Source organism: Hemicordylus capensis, chromosome 6, assembly GCF_027244095.1.
Source record: "Hemicordylus capensis ecotype Gifberg chromosome 6, rHemCap1.1.pri, whole genome shotgun sequence".
Taxonomy (NCBI): Eukaryota; Metazoa; Chordata; class Lepidosauria; order Squamata; family Cordylidae; genus Hemicordylus; species Hemicordylus capensis.
In genome coordinates, this window is record NC_069662.1 from 29,059,276 (window position 1) to 29,073,964 (window position 14,689).

The 14,689-nt window shown below is 42.3% G+C and overlaps 1 protein-coding gene across 8 annotated transcripts in view; it reads left to right on the plus strand.

Moving 5' to 3' along the window:
• The window catches only part of LOC128330183 (butyrophilin subfamily 1 member A1-like), a 36,331-nt gene extending 21,915 nt beyond the window's left edge, over positions 1–14,416 (plus strand). For 7 of the 8 annotated variants that reach the window (XM_053262628.1, XM_053262623.1, XM_053262629.1 and 4 more), the window contains 6 exons: positions 786–926; positions 2,891–2,908; positions 4,331–4,351; positions 9,488–9,508; positions 11,021–11,047; positions 12,860–14,416. In XM_053262628.1, coding sequence (XP_053118603.1) covers positions 786–926; positions 2,891–2,908; positions 4,331–4,351; positions 9,488–9,508; positions 11,021–11,047; positions 12,860–13,404 — 773 coding nt within the window. In that variant the 3' untranslated portion in view covers positions 13,405–14,416. Of the gene's footprint in view, positions 1–785; positions 927–2,890; positions 2,909–4,330; positions 4,352–9,487; positions 9,509–11,020; positions 11,048–11,180 lie in introns of all 8 variants that reach the window. The other variant, XM_053262630.1, reaches the window with a different exon arrangement.
• Positions 14,417–14,689: the final 273 nt, after the last annotated feature.

Below are 14,689 nucleotides of genomic sequence, written 5' to 3' on the forward strand. Positions count from 1 at the left end.
CCTCCTGCTGCCACCATGCACGCGCACTGCTGCCATCACGAGGCCAAACCACCAATCTGTAAAATAATTCTAGCCACCATGTGCTCAGATGGGGGGTGGGGGTGAGCTGAGCACACACACCCATGGCAGTGGCAGTGGGTGGAGCAGGAGTTGCCACTGAGACTGACCTTTTGGCCCAGTGGCCCTTGAGAACTGTGCAGGTGTGCTGGACGCAATTCTCAAGGGCCGCTGAGATGGTCGGGCTCAGCAGCCACTCCCACTCTGCTCACCGCCCATGGTGTGGGGGGGTACTCAGCTCACCCCGCAACCTCCGGCCATGCACATGGTGGCTAGAATTATTTTAAAGATCAGCGGTTTGGGATCATACCGGCCGCGGGGCGGGCGCGGGATGGCGGCAAGAGGCAAGACAAAAATATATGCAACAGAGTCGCGCCCTGGACTCCTTCGGGACCACTGGTCCCCGGTAATTTGTATCTCGTAATTCTGATGTTACCCATCCCTGCTACTCAGCTCCATGCACAAAGGTTATGACACAAATTCATATTTTCTCTGCTGGAAATCTGAATGGCTATATGCAGATCCTTTGGGAGCTGAGCTTCAGCCTCAAATATCAAAATGCAGAAAAACTGAAACAGAGATTTCTCCTAAATTTCATCTGTGATGTGTGTCAGAATATTGTCTTGTCTTGTCAGGTCTCTCTAAATGTCTCAGATCTCTCCAGGTCTTCAAGAAGGGATTAATCCTTCAGGTAGGGAATAATGTTATTTGTCATTTCTGTGTTTCAGGAAATATTTTCCCTGATATTTTTTCTGGGATCCATGGTCACATGAAGATTGTTTCAAATATTTCCCCACGGAATTTCCTGATGTCAACAAGGGAAACCATTCAAAACCATCTAGGCCAAATATTTCCTTTCGTTCCTAAAGGTACTCTTGATACATGATAGGCAGGATTAAAGCCAACTCAACCCATTGGTTGCAAATGGAAGTATTTGTTTGCTTATCCATCCACTTTTTTCTCATTGGTGATAATATTGATGATTTCCAAAATAAATCAGTTATTCTAAATACTTTAGCAATACAGGCAAACCTCAGCATCTGTGGACCCATCTGTAATTTGGTGTATCCATGGTTGGGTAATTGGCACCTGACCTTTGCATATGCAAAGAAAACCAGCAAAAAAGGGGGGTCAAGACTTTCATAACCACAGGTTGGGGTGAGCAAAACTGACCTCTAAGGACGTTGTCACCGTCCATTTTGAGTAAGGGAGCCATTTTGAGTAAGGGAGCCATTTTGTTGCTCCTTTTGGTAAAAACACAGGGGTGTGTGATTTTTTTTTTTTTGGTGGAAAAACCGAGCAAATTTTGACATTTGGGGAGCATTGCTAGACAGCTAGGGACCCACAGAGCATCGTAAGATGCTCCCCCCATTTCCCCTACTTTCCACCCTTTTGCCCCCTTTTTCATTGCTTAGGGGACCTAACCCCCCAATTCCCATTGCCCTAATGCCCCGTTATCTGCGGTTTTGCTACCCACTCCCTCCAATGCAGAACGGAACACTTGCAGGTAATGAGGTTCTTTTGTGCAGTATTTTATTGAGGTTTGCAAAGATAGCTCATTCAATATCCATGTAGATGGATAAGGCTTCTTTGACAATGGACCATGAACTGGGTTGAATCCTACCATAATACTCATTTAGGGGTGGAAATGTTACACATGCCAACTTACTTAGTGTGAGAGCAAGAATATGTAGTACCCCAAACAGCATCTGTGCAAGGCACTCTTCAAAGCTTGGCACTATGTTCATTTGTACATGTCTCATTACACTGTTTTGACTCAAACCAATTTGAGGGCTTGCTAATAAAGGGGGATTCTATGAGGATTCCCCTTTATGAACGAAGGGCCTGGAAGGCTTCCCTAAAGCTAACCACAGGCAAGAGGGGTGTAAGGGGACCTTACCCTGAACAGCAGCAGCAGTGTAGGTGGGGGTAGGGTGGCACTGGCTCCCTTCAACCCCTGCCAGCCTCCCCCAGGATAGCCTGGGCTGGCTACGGACCCATTTGGGCCTCCTGCAGCCAGGTTCATGCCTCTTCACATGTGCAGCCAGCCCAGGCTGCCCTAGGGAGGCTGCTGGGGGTTGTGGGAAACCACTGCCGCCCCGCCGCCATCCCCACCACTGTCCCCAACACTGTCTATGCTGCCAACACTGCCACAGCTTGGGGTAAGATCCCCTGACTCCCTTCTCACTCCGTTTATTTTTAGGGAAGCCCCTCCCCTTTGCTCATAAAGAGGAATCCTCACCAGATTCCCATTTACAAACAGTTCCCTGATCCAATGATTGAACTGGACTGGACCCCGTTTGTTTGTTTGTCAAATTTGTACTTTCGCCTCTGGGCATTTTACAATAACATAATTTGACTAGAACAGGAACCAGACTGGGCTGGGTTGGTTCATATTCGAACCAAACTATCCTAACTGGTCCTGGGCACATCCCTAACTAGCAGAGATGCTTTTCTACCTTGACCTCTTACCCATTAGGTCTCCAGAGTGTCCCTATGAGCAACACTCACATTACAAATAGACAGAACAAACACTGCCATCTCCTGATTCTTGACTCCTTATCATAACATCAGTTGTAAAGCCCACTTCAGCTAAAACACTGAATTTTTCTCTTCCTCTCTTGAAGAAGTGAAAAAATTCTCAGAATAGATGTTCAGAAAATTGTGAGATGTGATTCTTGTGTATGTTGCAGCAATGATCAGCATGGGAAGGAAGTATGAAAAAATGTTTTGCATCTGGATAGACTTTAAGCAACCGGCTGCTGATTTTTTCTACACTTTTAAAAGGATTCTAATTGATTGATTTACCTTTCCTTTTATTTTTATTTTGTAGAACATCAGAAGCAAATAGGTAAGTACACAATCATGCAAATAGGGGTTGAAGATGCTCTGCACTTCTGTTGGTTTGCTTGGAACCTTTCTGAGCAGCTTTCAGTCAAAAAAGAAAAAAACCATTGAGGCAGTTGGAGGAAGCAGTTGGATCTAGGGTCTGGTGAGGGTAGGTCCCAAGAAGGGGAGGCTTAGAGACTTTAATAATAAATAAATATTATTTATTAACTGAACATGGAACCCTGAAGTTGATGTCTCTATGTCAAAATGTCTGTTCTTTATTTGTAGTTTTTAATTTTCTTTTAATCTACGCAATAAAAAGGTCTGGAGAGAAGAATGAATGAATGAATGAATGAAAACCACCTGATGTGGGAGGGCTCAGTACCATGCATCCACTCTCATTTGCTACCAGAGAATCTACACCCAGAACACCTCAGAAACAACAGAAGTTAGAAACCCATGGGGTTGGTTGGCACCCTATGTGCACAACACCGCCACTCACTCGGGGCCACCCCAGCATCCCTCAAGTGCAGTTATGAGGCTGCTGAAACCTCCATGATTCCCTATGGAGAAAAACCTTCAAGAGATGCGTAAACTTCAACAAATCAGCCCTCTGCCCAAATCTTTTGAAAAAATTCTGGTAGCTTCCTTGCCCCCCTTGGACACTACCACCAACCCCACACTGCTCTAGGCCACCCATTCCCCCCAGACATGAAGTGATACATCTCCATTATACCTTATGGGGGCAAACCTTAAAGGCACATGAACAAAAATCAGCCCTTTGGCCAATCCCTCTGCAATTTGGGTGGTAGCCTCCACCCATTAGGCACTACCACCCCACCCCACTCTTCTGCCCCAGATTCCACTTTATGCCTCAAATCTGCCCCAAAGAAACTAAAATTCAAAAAATCACCAAAAACCAGCCCTTTGCCCAATCCCTCTGCAATTTGGGTGTTAGCCTCCTCCATTAGGCACTACAACCTCATCCCACACTTTTGTCCCTGGGACCCATTTTTTAAATCCAAGTTGATTCGGATTCAGATTCAGATTAATTCTGATCCAAATTGAATCTGGGGTGATTTGGATGGGTCAAATTCTGACCCAAAAACAAATTGGGTATGTTTCGGTTCAGATCCAAATCAAAACACTGAAAATCCGAATTGCACACCCCTAGTAGATAAGTTCTCCAGATAATCTTTCTATTGTGAAAATGATACATTATATAGAAACTGGTGGCCACATAGCAGGAAAAATTATTGGGAACCTGTGAAACAACTGATTATACCTGCTAAATGCAGAGGAAAAATATTAAAAATTGCTATATATATATATATATATATATATATATATATATATATATATATACACACACACACACACACACATACATAAACACACACAAATTCACACAACATATATAATGTCTTTATTTTTTATTTTGTAGAAGAACTTCAAAAGCAAATCGGTGAGTACACAATCTTGTAAATATGGGTTTTCCATTGAAAGTACATTAGCATTTCCTGCTAGTTTATTGGGGGTGGGGGAAAGTCTGCCATACATATGGTAGGGGTGTGCACAAAACCGGTTTGCCCAGTTCAGTTCAAATTTGAACTGGGTTTAAACCAGGGTGCGGTGGTTTGGTTTTTATTTTGCTTGGAAACCCCCACCCCGGGTTTGGTTTGAATTCGAACCAGGTTTGAACTGGTTTGAATCAGTTAAAACTAGTTTGAGCCTCCAAAAGTGGCTTGGGTGGTAGGCACCCATGGGTGCCAACTATCACCCAAACCCCAAAGCAGTTGGACACTCATAGGGAATAATGGGGATGTGGGGCAGCCCCAACCCCCCCTTCTGGGGTGGCAGGGCACTCCAAAGTGGGTCTGGTGGCATGGCAGGAATGGCCTCAAGCCATCCCAGGCACCCCCAGGTCCCTGGGATTTTTAGTTCTTAAGATATGGATTTTTAAAGGTATTTATATTTTCCTTCCATTTTGCATGTTGCAGATTTTGCAGAAAGACTTTCACTGACCTAATTGCTGACCTCAGGTCAGTCATTAAGCAATTAAGGTTATCAGTGCACAGTGTGTTCCCTTGCAGGGGAAGTAATAGTCTACAGACTATCTTAAGAACTAAAAATCCCAGGGACCTGGGGGTGCCTGGGATGGCTTGAGGCCATTCCTGCTGTGCACCCAGACCCACCTTGGGGTTCCCTGCCACCCCTCAAAGGGGGGTTCAGGGCCACCCAACATCCCCATTATTCCCTATGGGGGAAAATAATAATTTTAAAATTCACCATTAATAGTAAGAGCACCCAATTGCTTTGGGGTTTGGTGGGTGGTAGGCACCCCTGGGTGCTTACTACTCACCCCACCTTTGTGCCCCTAGGTACTCCACATAGGGAATATTGGGCAATAAAAAATTTCAAAAAATTCATAAAAAATCTTAGGAGTGCCCGATTGCTTTGGGGTCTGGGTGGTAGTTGGCATCCATGGGTGCCTACCACCAAAGCCACCTTTGGAGGTCCAAACCAGTTAAAATGAGTTTGAACCAGTTCTAATTGAACCAGGTTCAATTTGCTTCTAATTTGAAAGAGCAGGTCGAACCCAATGCCTGTTTGGTCCGAATTCAAACCGCCAAACCGGTTTGAATTCGAACCAGTTTGCACATCCCTAACATATGGTCTTCATGCCTATTATTAAGCAAGTTGCTTCTGATGAGTAGGCATTTAAAGGGAAGATGCTCTGCACTTCTCTACCAATGTGCTTAGAGCAGCTGTCAGTCAAAAAGCAAGGAAACCATTGAGGCAGTAGGAAGAAGCAGTTGGAGCTAGGGTCTGGTGAGGGTCAGTCCCAAGAAGGGGAGGCTTAGAGACTCTAATAATAATACAAACAAACAAATAAAAGCCTGATGTGGGAGAGTTCGGTATTTATAAAAGGTGCCTGGTGTGAACTTTAAAGATAAAATGGTGACCTGAAGAACGTTGAAGAAAAAAATAAATAAACATTCCACTATGAATCAGTCAAGGAAAATAATTAGTTAAATGGTTGTCAAAACACCTGGGAGGTGTGTGCAAAAGCCAAAAGTTTAGTTAATGGTGACCTAGTAACTGATGCAAGTTCAAGTAGCAATGATCAAACCTTTGATAACAAGCTAAAATGAAGAAAATTCAGTTCCTTATTTTACTTGTGAAAGACATCTAATTTGAGTTATTCTGTTGAACCCTACTGAAGCTCCCTGAAGTCATGTTGACCAGCATAAAGGGACAAGTGGAACATACATATGATTTTATGGTGGCAGTGGTTATAACGTTTTCAGAAGAAGAAGACTTATATAATGGCTTTAAGGGAGGAAACAAAATACCAAGTTAAACTATCATACTCAGTTCCCTCTCATGACAGTGCTTAAAGGGATGTGCATGGAACTGGCTGGATTTGAGATGTGCTGGGCAGCTCAGGCGGCTGGGTCGGTTTCCACCATCGAGCCAACTCGATGGGCTTGCCTGTATACTTGTAAAGGAACGGTAGAAAGGAGCCCTCTCCTATGCCATCCCAGTGTCCGTGGCAGTGAGAATTCCTCCCACCCTCCTGCCTGCCTCCCAAATGTCAGACTGGGCCTGCTGCAGCCAATTTCAGGCCAGCTGCCATTTGAGAAGAAGGCAGGAAGGTGGAAGGAGCCCATGCCGCTGCCATATTGGGGACAGTGGAGGCAGTGGTGGAGACTCCTTTCACCTTCCCGCCTGCCTTCAAGATGACAGCCCGGCCTGCTGTGGCCCATTTTGGGCATCCTGAAATGGCTCACAGGTGCCCAGGGATGGTGGTGGAGACAGAGGCAAGGGCTCCTTCCACCCTACCACCTGTCTCCCAAATGACAGCCAGTCTGAAATGGGCTGCAGTAGGCTCTGGAGAGCTCACTTTGGTCACACACAAAAGGGATGTGGCCAGGGCTCCAGAGAGACCTGCAAGCTCTCTGGAACTCATTCATTTATTTCCCTTCCTCTCCCCCCAGCAAGGGAGAAGAAGCTAAATTTTATTTATTTGTTATTTCTCTGTGTAAACCGCCCTGAGCCATTTTTGGAAGGGCGGCATAGAAATCAAATAAATAAATAAATAAATAAATGCACTCGTCCATCAAACACTGGCTGGGAATGTGTTCAGGAGGGTTAGGGCAGACCCACCAGTGATCTAGCCACACTCATGTGTGCATGATGTCACATGCGCTAGGCATCTGGCACAGCCCTTTCCATTGGCAGCCCGGGTTATTTGAATGATAACATTTAGTGGTGGCTCCACCCCTGCACATCACCTCCTTCACCCAGTCCTTCCACTCCCCTGCCAGATGGAAGGAACAGGGAAATCTTGAGTTTAGGTGGGTGGGAAACAGAAGCCTCACCCACACCCATACAGCTGCCTCAGGCTCTACCATGAGCTCTGCCTGACATTAGCTTCTGCATGGCAAACTGTTTGGTTGCACAGTTTACTGAACAGTGAACAGTGTACTGACCAATAAAAATAAAAATTCAAATGATGATACATATCAAACTTGAATAATTCTTTTGTAAAATTGAAATAATGGTAAGCCAAGAACAGACAGAAAATATTGATAATCCCGGAATATGGGTAAATACGGTGTGTGTGTTTTGTGCTTTGCTGCACAGACTAGGGAAGGGAAGGGGAACGAAAGTGAGTGAAAGGGGATGAAAAATAAACACATCATTAAGATTTGAAAATAATGTGTTTGTGCTTATGGCACTGAGAAGCATACAGCACAGGACAGTCAACACAGAGACACAAGCAACAGAGCAAAGAGGAATACAGAAGGTTTTTAAATAATTATAAAAATTAAAGAAGGGGTAGGGGGATTGTAGTGAATTAAAGCCTTTGTCCCAGAGCTAGCTCGTGAGGGAATGAAAATGACGAGTCATCCCAGCTGAGCTGCCTGGGTGGGTTTCTCATAAAACCTTTCTATATTTCAAGTAGATTTAAAATGCTGCCAACAATTGCACTAAAGCTTGCAGAGAACTGGACCAGTGGATTGGGTAATTTAATTCACGGCCCCTCTGTAACTGGGTATTGGGCAAATTAAAAAAACCCCTTCCACATGTATGCTTCTCATCCACGTGTATGGATGAGAAAACAAACTGACAGCTGAATGCTTGAGGATGCTTTTGCACCAGAGAAATCCACTTTTCTGGCCCCTTTTTTCCTGAGTTAAAAATGAACTCTGAGAGGCTTGTAAAAAGAAAAGAACAAAAAACCAATTTTATTCAGTTACTACAGACTGCTTCCATCTGAGGCTTTTAGGTCTTAAATACACTCAAAAATACTTAGTAGGTTACAAAAATAGTTTGTCTTATGCTTAAGTTGCAGTTTGCATTTAGGCACACTTAAAGGTTTACAGAGTCTTTTGCAATACCTTAAGTGGATTGAGCGTAGGCTACTGTATCCTATTTTAATTACGTTGCAGGTAAACAATAATAGAAGATTATCAGGAATATGCAAAGCACATACACAAAGAAATATAAGTTTCTAACGCAAAATCTAACAAATTGTTCGCTGTGCTTAATCCTTTTCTTCAAAATCTCACCCAACATTTGATGAGAATCAAGCTTCCTGCAATCCTGTCTCTCAAGGACCTGCAGTTATTCCATGAGAGAAACATCCATGATAGCCTTTCCACACATGCTTCTCTCCAACAAAGACCACGCTTCTTGCTCCCAGAATTCCCAACTGCTCTCTAGGTCCCACCCATCTGGTGTACTGATTGGCTGCCCTGGAGTTCACTAGCCTGTCAGTAAAGACAAGGGTTCATGCCCTGTCAATTCTTTAGAGGGAGGGGAGGCTGGTCAGTACAGAGACTGATAAGAAGTCGGGGGAGAATGGGAGGGGAGAGACTGCAACAAACAAACAAACAAACAAACAAACAAACCACAATACTTGCCTAAAGGGAACAGGGAAGTGGCAATAATCTGCACTAACAGAATAAAGCAAGCAAACACACATACAGAGCACACACAAAAATCTGAAATCAAGGACCCTAAATAATAACCAGGCAGGACAAGAAACAAAGGAAAATACCATGGAACCAACAAACAAGCAAAAAAGCAAAGTGCAATCAGCCAAAAAGCACTACCACCAACAGCAATCCTTTTAACACAACTGCTCACAAGAGTCAGAAGCTTACAAAAAACACAGAGATCGTTTCACTAGGATAATAAAGGGGTCTGTGTTCCTCTCTTACAGCACAGTGCAAATTCTGGCATTCTGACATGACATGATGGAATTAATTCTGATTTTACCTATTTTTACTGATTTTTAGTGATGTCAGATTGAAACTGACATTGCAAATCCAAATTTGCAAAGGATTCATTTTTCAACAAAACATGCATAGTTGGATGCTTAACAATCAAAGAAGGTGGTTGGGCCAGTACTTACAAACTATCGTAAGCAAAAATTCTATGAAGAATAGCTTTGCATCTGTTTTATACCTTCTGCAGCATAGTACCAGTCACAAATGATTTTATTGGTGGCAAAGAGTTTCCCCATAATGTTGACCTTCATATAGTGATTTTCTCTAATATTTCATTTGATTTATTTTTTATTTTGCAGAGAAATTACAAAATCAGTTGGGTAAGTACCAATAACCTAAATGTGTTTCCCCCATTTAAAATACCAAATGTGGTAACAAGGAAAACCTGAGTTTATTTCTAAGAATATTTAAGAAAAAAGTATATTTTACACATGCCTATTATCTTCATAACTGATATCAACGATGAGTATATGCACTCCAAAATGAACCAAAGGGAGCAAAAATAAGAAGTTCTAGTAAAAAATATTCTGCTTACTTCTCTTTAACTAGAATCTTAGTTTAAAATTACCATCTTCACAAGTTAGCCACTTCTGCCTCAAATGTTTACGCATCCACAATCTTGAATTGGGGTGGATGACATCATCACAAATTTCTCCTTTGAGGTATCCCTATGTGTCTTCACACTGTACCAAATTTAGTTGAAATCATTCCAGGCACTGTGAAGTTGATAGAGGGACATGCACACAGACACAGCATGGACACACACACACACAGCTGTGAGATCTCATAAGCTGACTTTCCTTAAGGAAGGAAGGCTAAAAGACTCATGTGAAGTTAGTCTGTTCCTAAGAAACATACCCCTTGCTTTGATGTGGCGTTTAAGATGGTCTTTTAGATGCTCTTTCATTCTGAAGATGAAAGATGTGTTTCCATTCTGAAGATGTCGCAGGGCAAATGGGAGCTGCCATTTCTAGAGAGAATTCTCATAGTTGTTCACTATAATGATCCTGTATGGAAGCATCAGAAACAATGGCCAGCATTTCGACTAGTGAAGTGTCAGTGCAGCATTGCAGTGTTGCAGACTAAAGGAGTGCCAGTGCTTCAGAGGAGGGAAGAATGATCTCCCTGTCCTTTGAAACTATCTGTGTAATCCAAAACTGTGCCTCTGGGAGTCAGGGAATATTTTCAGGGTGCACTAGCAACTTCAGAAGGAAGGGAACATTGTTCTTCTTATCAAAAAGCTAATTATAGAACCAGGAACTCATTCTCCAGAATTTGCCAACTTGCCCTCTCAACCCAACTGCATCAGGTACTTCCAGTGACGTAGGGACCAAGGAGGCAATGGGGCAGCAGGGAGGTATCCCTTTGCAAACGGAGTGCCGGTGGGGGGAAAGCAGAGGGAGGGGTAAGTGCACCCCCCTGCCCTTATTGTCAACTCCTCTCGCCTTCGAACCGGTGGAACTGCCGGTCATTCAAACTGGTTCGGAGGCCCATAAACATTCAGTGCGCAGCCCTATTCTTAACTATACTACCACTAATGTGCTAATATAATTTGAACCATTCCCTTCTATGATATTTTTTTCTCCTTTGGAGAGCAAAAAGGCAAACAAAATCCTTCTCATGCTACATTTTGCAAATTTGCGAGGGGCATGTATGCTCTTTCACTACAAAGTTAAGCCCCCCCCCCACCATTTTTCCTTCCTTTTTGCAATACCATCCAGTTCATGGAGTATTGCCATGCCTAGAATTGGTGTTTGGGCTTCTTCTGCTAGTATTGCTAGTTATGTGAATACAGTTCTGTATTACCTTCTTGTTCTTTGATTTATTCACAGAATTCTCAGATGCCCGTTTCTACAGAGGTATGATTAGCAAATACTACTTTTTTAAAAAGTAAAAAAATTACACATTACAAAATCGTACACAAACGAGGTGAACACTAAGGGAAAATCTGTAGATCTTATCCAGATATCCTGTTGTCTTTTTTCTCTACAGGTCTCGTCCACCTAATTTTTATTGATAATTTTAATTCTAGTTGAAAGCTGTCAATATCCCATCAAATAAGTTTATATGGCTTTAGTCCGGATGTTCTATTAGAAATGGGTTTCTCTCGTGCAAGACTGATACTAAAGCAGTGGATCTATGATATGGAAATGCAGATTGATCTATCTTTAATCTCCAAAGAAGTTTTTCTAGGATTACAAATGTATAATACTAAACCTGCGAACTACTTGGATAAGATTACGATTACTAAGTATCGCAGGATGTTTACACTGGCTAGATTTAATGTGCTACCTTCAGCCAAACTAGAAGGTAAATTTAAAAGGATACCAAAAGAGCAGAGATTATGCCCTTGCGGTTCTGGAGAACAGGAGTCTATTTTTCATATTCTACTCCGCTGCCTCTTTTATAGGGATTTTCGATCTCGTTATATTTCTCCATTACTGGATGATTTCCCAGCACATACAGATGTATTCTACGTCAACTATTTGCTCTCAGATCAGAAGGAGGAAGTAACAATTAAAGCTGCTAAGTTTTGTGAGGCAGCTAAGAATGTTAGACAACAGATGGTAAACCAGATTATGTAAACTGGAAACTGCTGATTAGGATGAGCTAATACTGGATCTTTGAACTTATTATTATTATTATTATTATTATTATATCATATGTATATTATTATGTATGCTTTAAATTTTGGTCTATGACCGTAAATAAACATCATGATGATGATGATGATATCCTGTGAAGTGTAACCCAAATCTTTCTTGGTAATCATATCTTGGAGCTACATCAGTCCTCAAAAGACGCAGTACAGATCAGGGGGATGCCTCCTTTTAATTGGAGTTGTGTTTCACTTACAATCAAAACAGTAAGTGAAACTGGACCTTTTTCATTCAGAAGAAATATGCTTTACAACATAGGGAGAGGTAGTATACTACCTTCAAATCTAGTTTTTTCTTTTAAGGAAGACATTCTGAAAGGGTGCATTATTGAAGGATGGCTGGTGTGCTTTATTGAGCTCTTAAACTGCAATTTAAAAACAGACTCCATGGATGCTCTTCCACTTGAATAGTATCACGTGACTCAACATCTAAAGAATGGGAAAGTAATGCAAGTAAAATAAATGTTCTTAATGCCCCACAAAATAGGGATGAGAGGGAGGTGGTGTCACTGGCCATTACTGGTGACATGAAGAGTTTAATGCTAAACTGCCAAAGCAGTAAAACTCTGTCTGTGTCTACGTAAGGCTTCAGGAGCATGTCACATAAGCACTTCCTCTAACATTTTTAAATAAGAATTCCTGTGCACATTAATCCATATAGTAACTTCCTTCCCAGCATTAGTCCCAGGGTGATTTTTTAAAAAAAGGAATACAGTTAGGAGTCAGGAGGGTTAATGCTTCTCTCCATCCATAACATGATCCCGGTCCTGATGCTTCCTTCCCCCATAACTGCTGCTTACAAAGAAAAATGTAAATGTAGTAGCGGGCCATGTTTTAGTATGTGTAGTTTCCCACTCAAATTTGAGAGCAATCTATATTTTCTATTAATTGATACACTGGAAGGTATATAAAAACCTGAGTGTATTCCATAAGAGGTGATGCTGAAGAGAATGCACACAGGATGACTTCTGCGTCTTTTCATTAAGACCTTTGCCTTGTCTTCTCTTTGCAGCTGATATTGTCTTGAACCCCAAGACAGCTCACCCAAGACTGGAAGTATCTGAAGATGGGAAATGTGTGAGGGACACAGGAATTGTTTCTAAGGTTTCAAATAGTAAGGAGAGATTTGACTCCTACACATGTATCCTGGCAACAGAGGGCTTTTCTAACGGCAAGCATTACTGGGAAGTGGAGGTTGGCCCAAAAAAGAGGTGGGGCTTGGGGGTTGCCTCTGAATCCGCTTCCAGAAAAGGAGATGTCACACTGTACCCTCAGAATGGCTACTGGGTCATCGAGTTTGATGAGCGAAATGAGTGCTGGGCTCGGACAGACCCATGGACCCATCTAAACTTGAGTGGTAAACCTTCAAGGATAGGGATCTTCTTAAATATGTCAGACAGTAGCAGTAGTCTGACTTTTTATGATGTCCAGAAGGAAAGTAAATTATACACTTTTGCTATTAAAAAACATGATGGGAAAATGTATCCCTTTTTCTCTACAGGCTCTGTAACTGCAGAATTAGATAGCCAGACCCTGAAAATTCCACCATTGTTTTAAAAGGAGGGAATTGGTGAGGATTAATGAAGAGATCAGTTATCCCAGGAATAGTTCATAATTACGGCATATCTTTAGCTTATTCAGAATAGCTGTGTCCGTAGTGGTGAAGAATGAAATACTGGAGGTATCAATTGTAAGAAATAAGAGATCTATGTCACCAGTATACAGAGAATTGTCCATTGGCCACAAAGATGTCTAATTAAAAATTTAAAACGCCTTCACTTTTGGATAAGGCTGGTGAGTTCCACCTTTAGTCATAGAGCTGGTGCAGATGATATATATGCTCTTTTTGCTTTCTGACATGCAGAGGCAGCTTTGCCTAATTGAACTGGAGTGTGGTTCAGCTCAGCAGAAATACGTTAACCCAATCACCAAATACACCATCAATAATGATGTATTTATGTGATGGTGACTACTGAAGGTGTGCTTGCTGAATTTGGGGGTACAGGTATTTCCGGTAATGTCAATCTTAACATAAAGGAGAAGGGCCTGGCCTGGCTAGATAGAGCATAATATAAAAGGGAGGACAATATATAGTATGCTATGGTGATTCAGAGTGGAAGTGAATGTCACCACATTGTGTGAATTCCCATTATTTGTATTTTAGAAGGTTGCTATCTTGTTTTTCTCAGTGGCTATGCCCATGTCAGTCAGGAATGGTTGTCATGATCAATCGCATGCTGCTTCCCCATTTGTTTTATAGGGATATTTGGTCGGCACTTTTGTTACCAATTTTGTCTAAATTCACAGGCCATTGGCCTTTTACATGTCTCTTCTTTTGTGCAACAGTAATATTAATGTTTCTATCAAGGTGACACAATTTTGTTACATAGCAGGTTGTGTAAGGGAGCAATTGGTAAAATCATGGATGTTGGCTGTATTATGTATTGTAATATTCTAAACTGTGTTCTGTGAGAAAGTTTTGGCGAATTCACGATTGCTGAAGGTTACTACTTATTGTGTTATATTTCTGTCTGATCAACGACAGTAATAAAGAATCTATTCAATTCCATTATTTGTATACTATGAGTAAGACAAGGGTGCAGACTCGCCTGCAATCATGCTAGCTCCATATCTGTTTTGCTTCTCGCTGGCCGCCTCTCTGAGCACCAGCCCCACACCTCCTGTCACCTATCCAGCAATGCAGAAGCCCGGGAACAGAGATGCTGCTATGTCCCATCCCAGGCTTCCAAGCCTGTCATGCGGCAAAGTCACACAGAGACATTCCCCCTTCCCACTCCAACCCTTGTTCCCCACTCCTGACAAGTAGGAGGAAAAGGGGGCA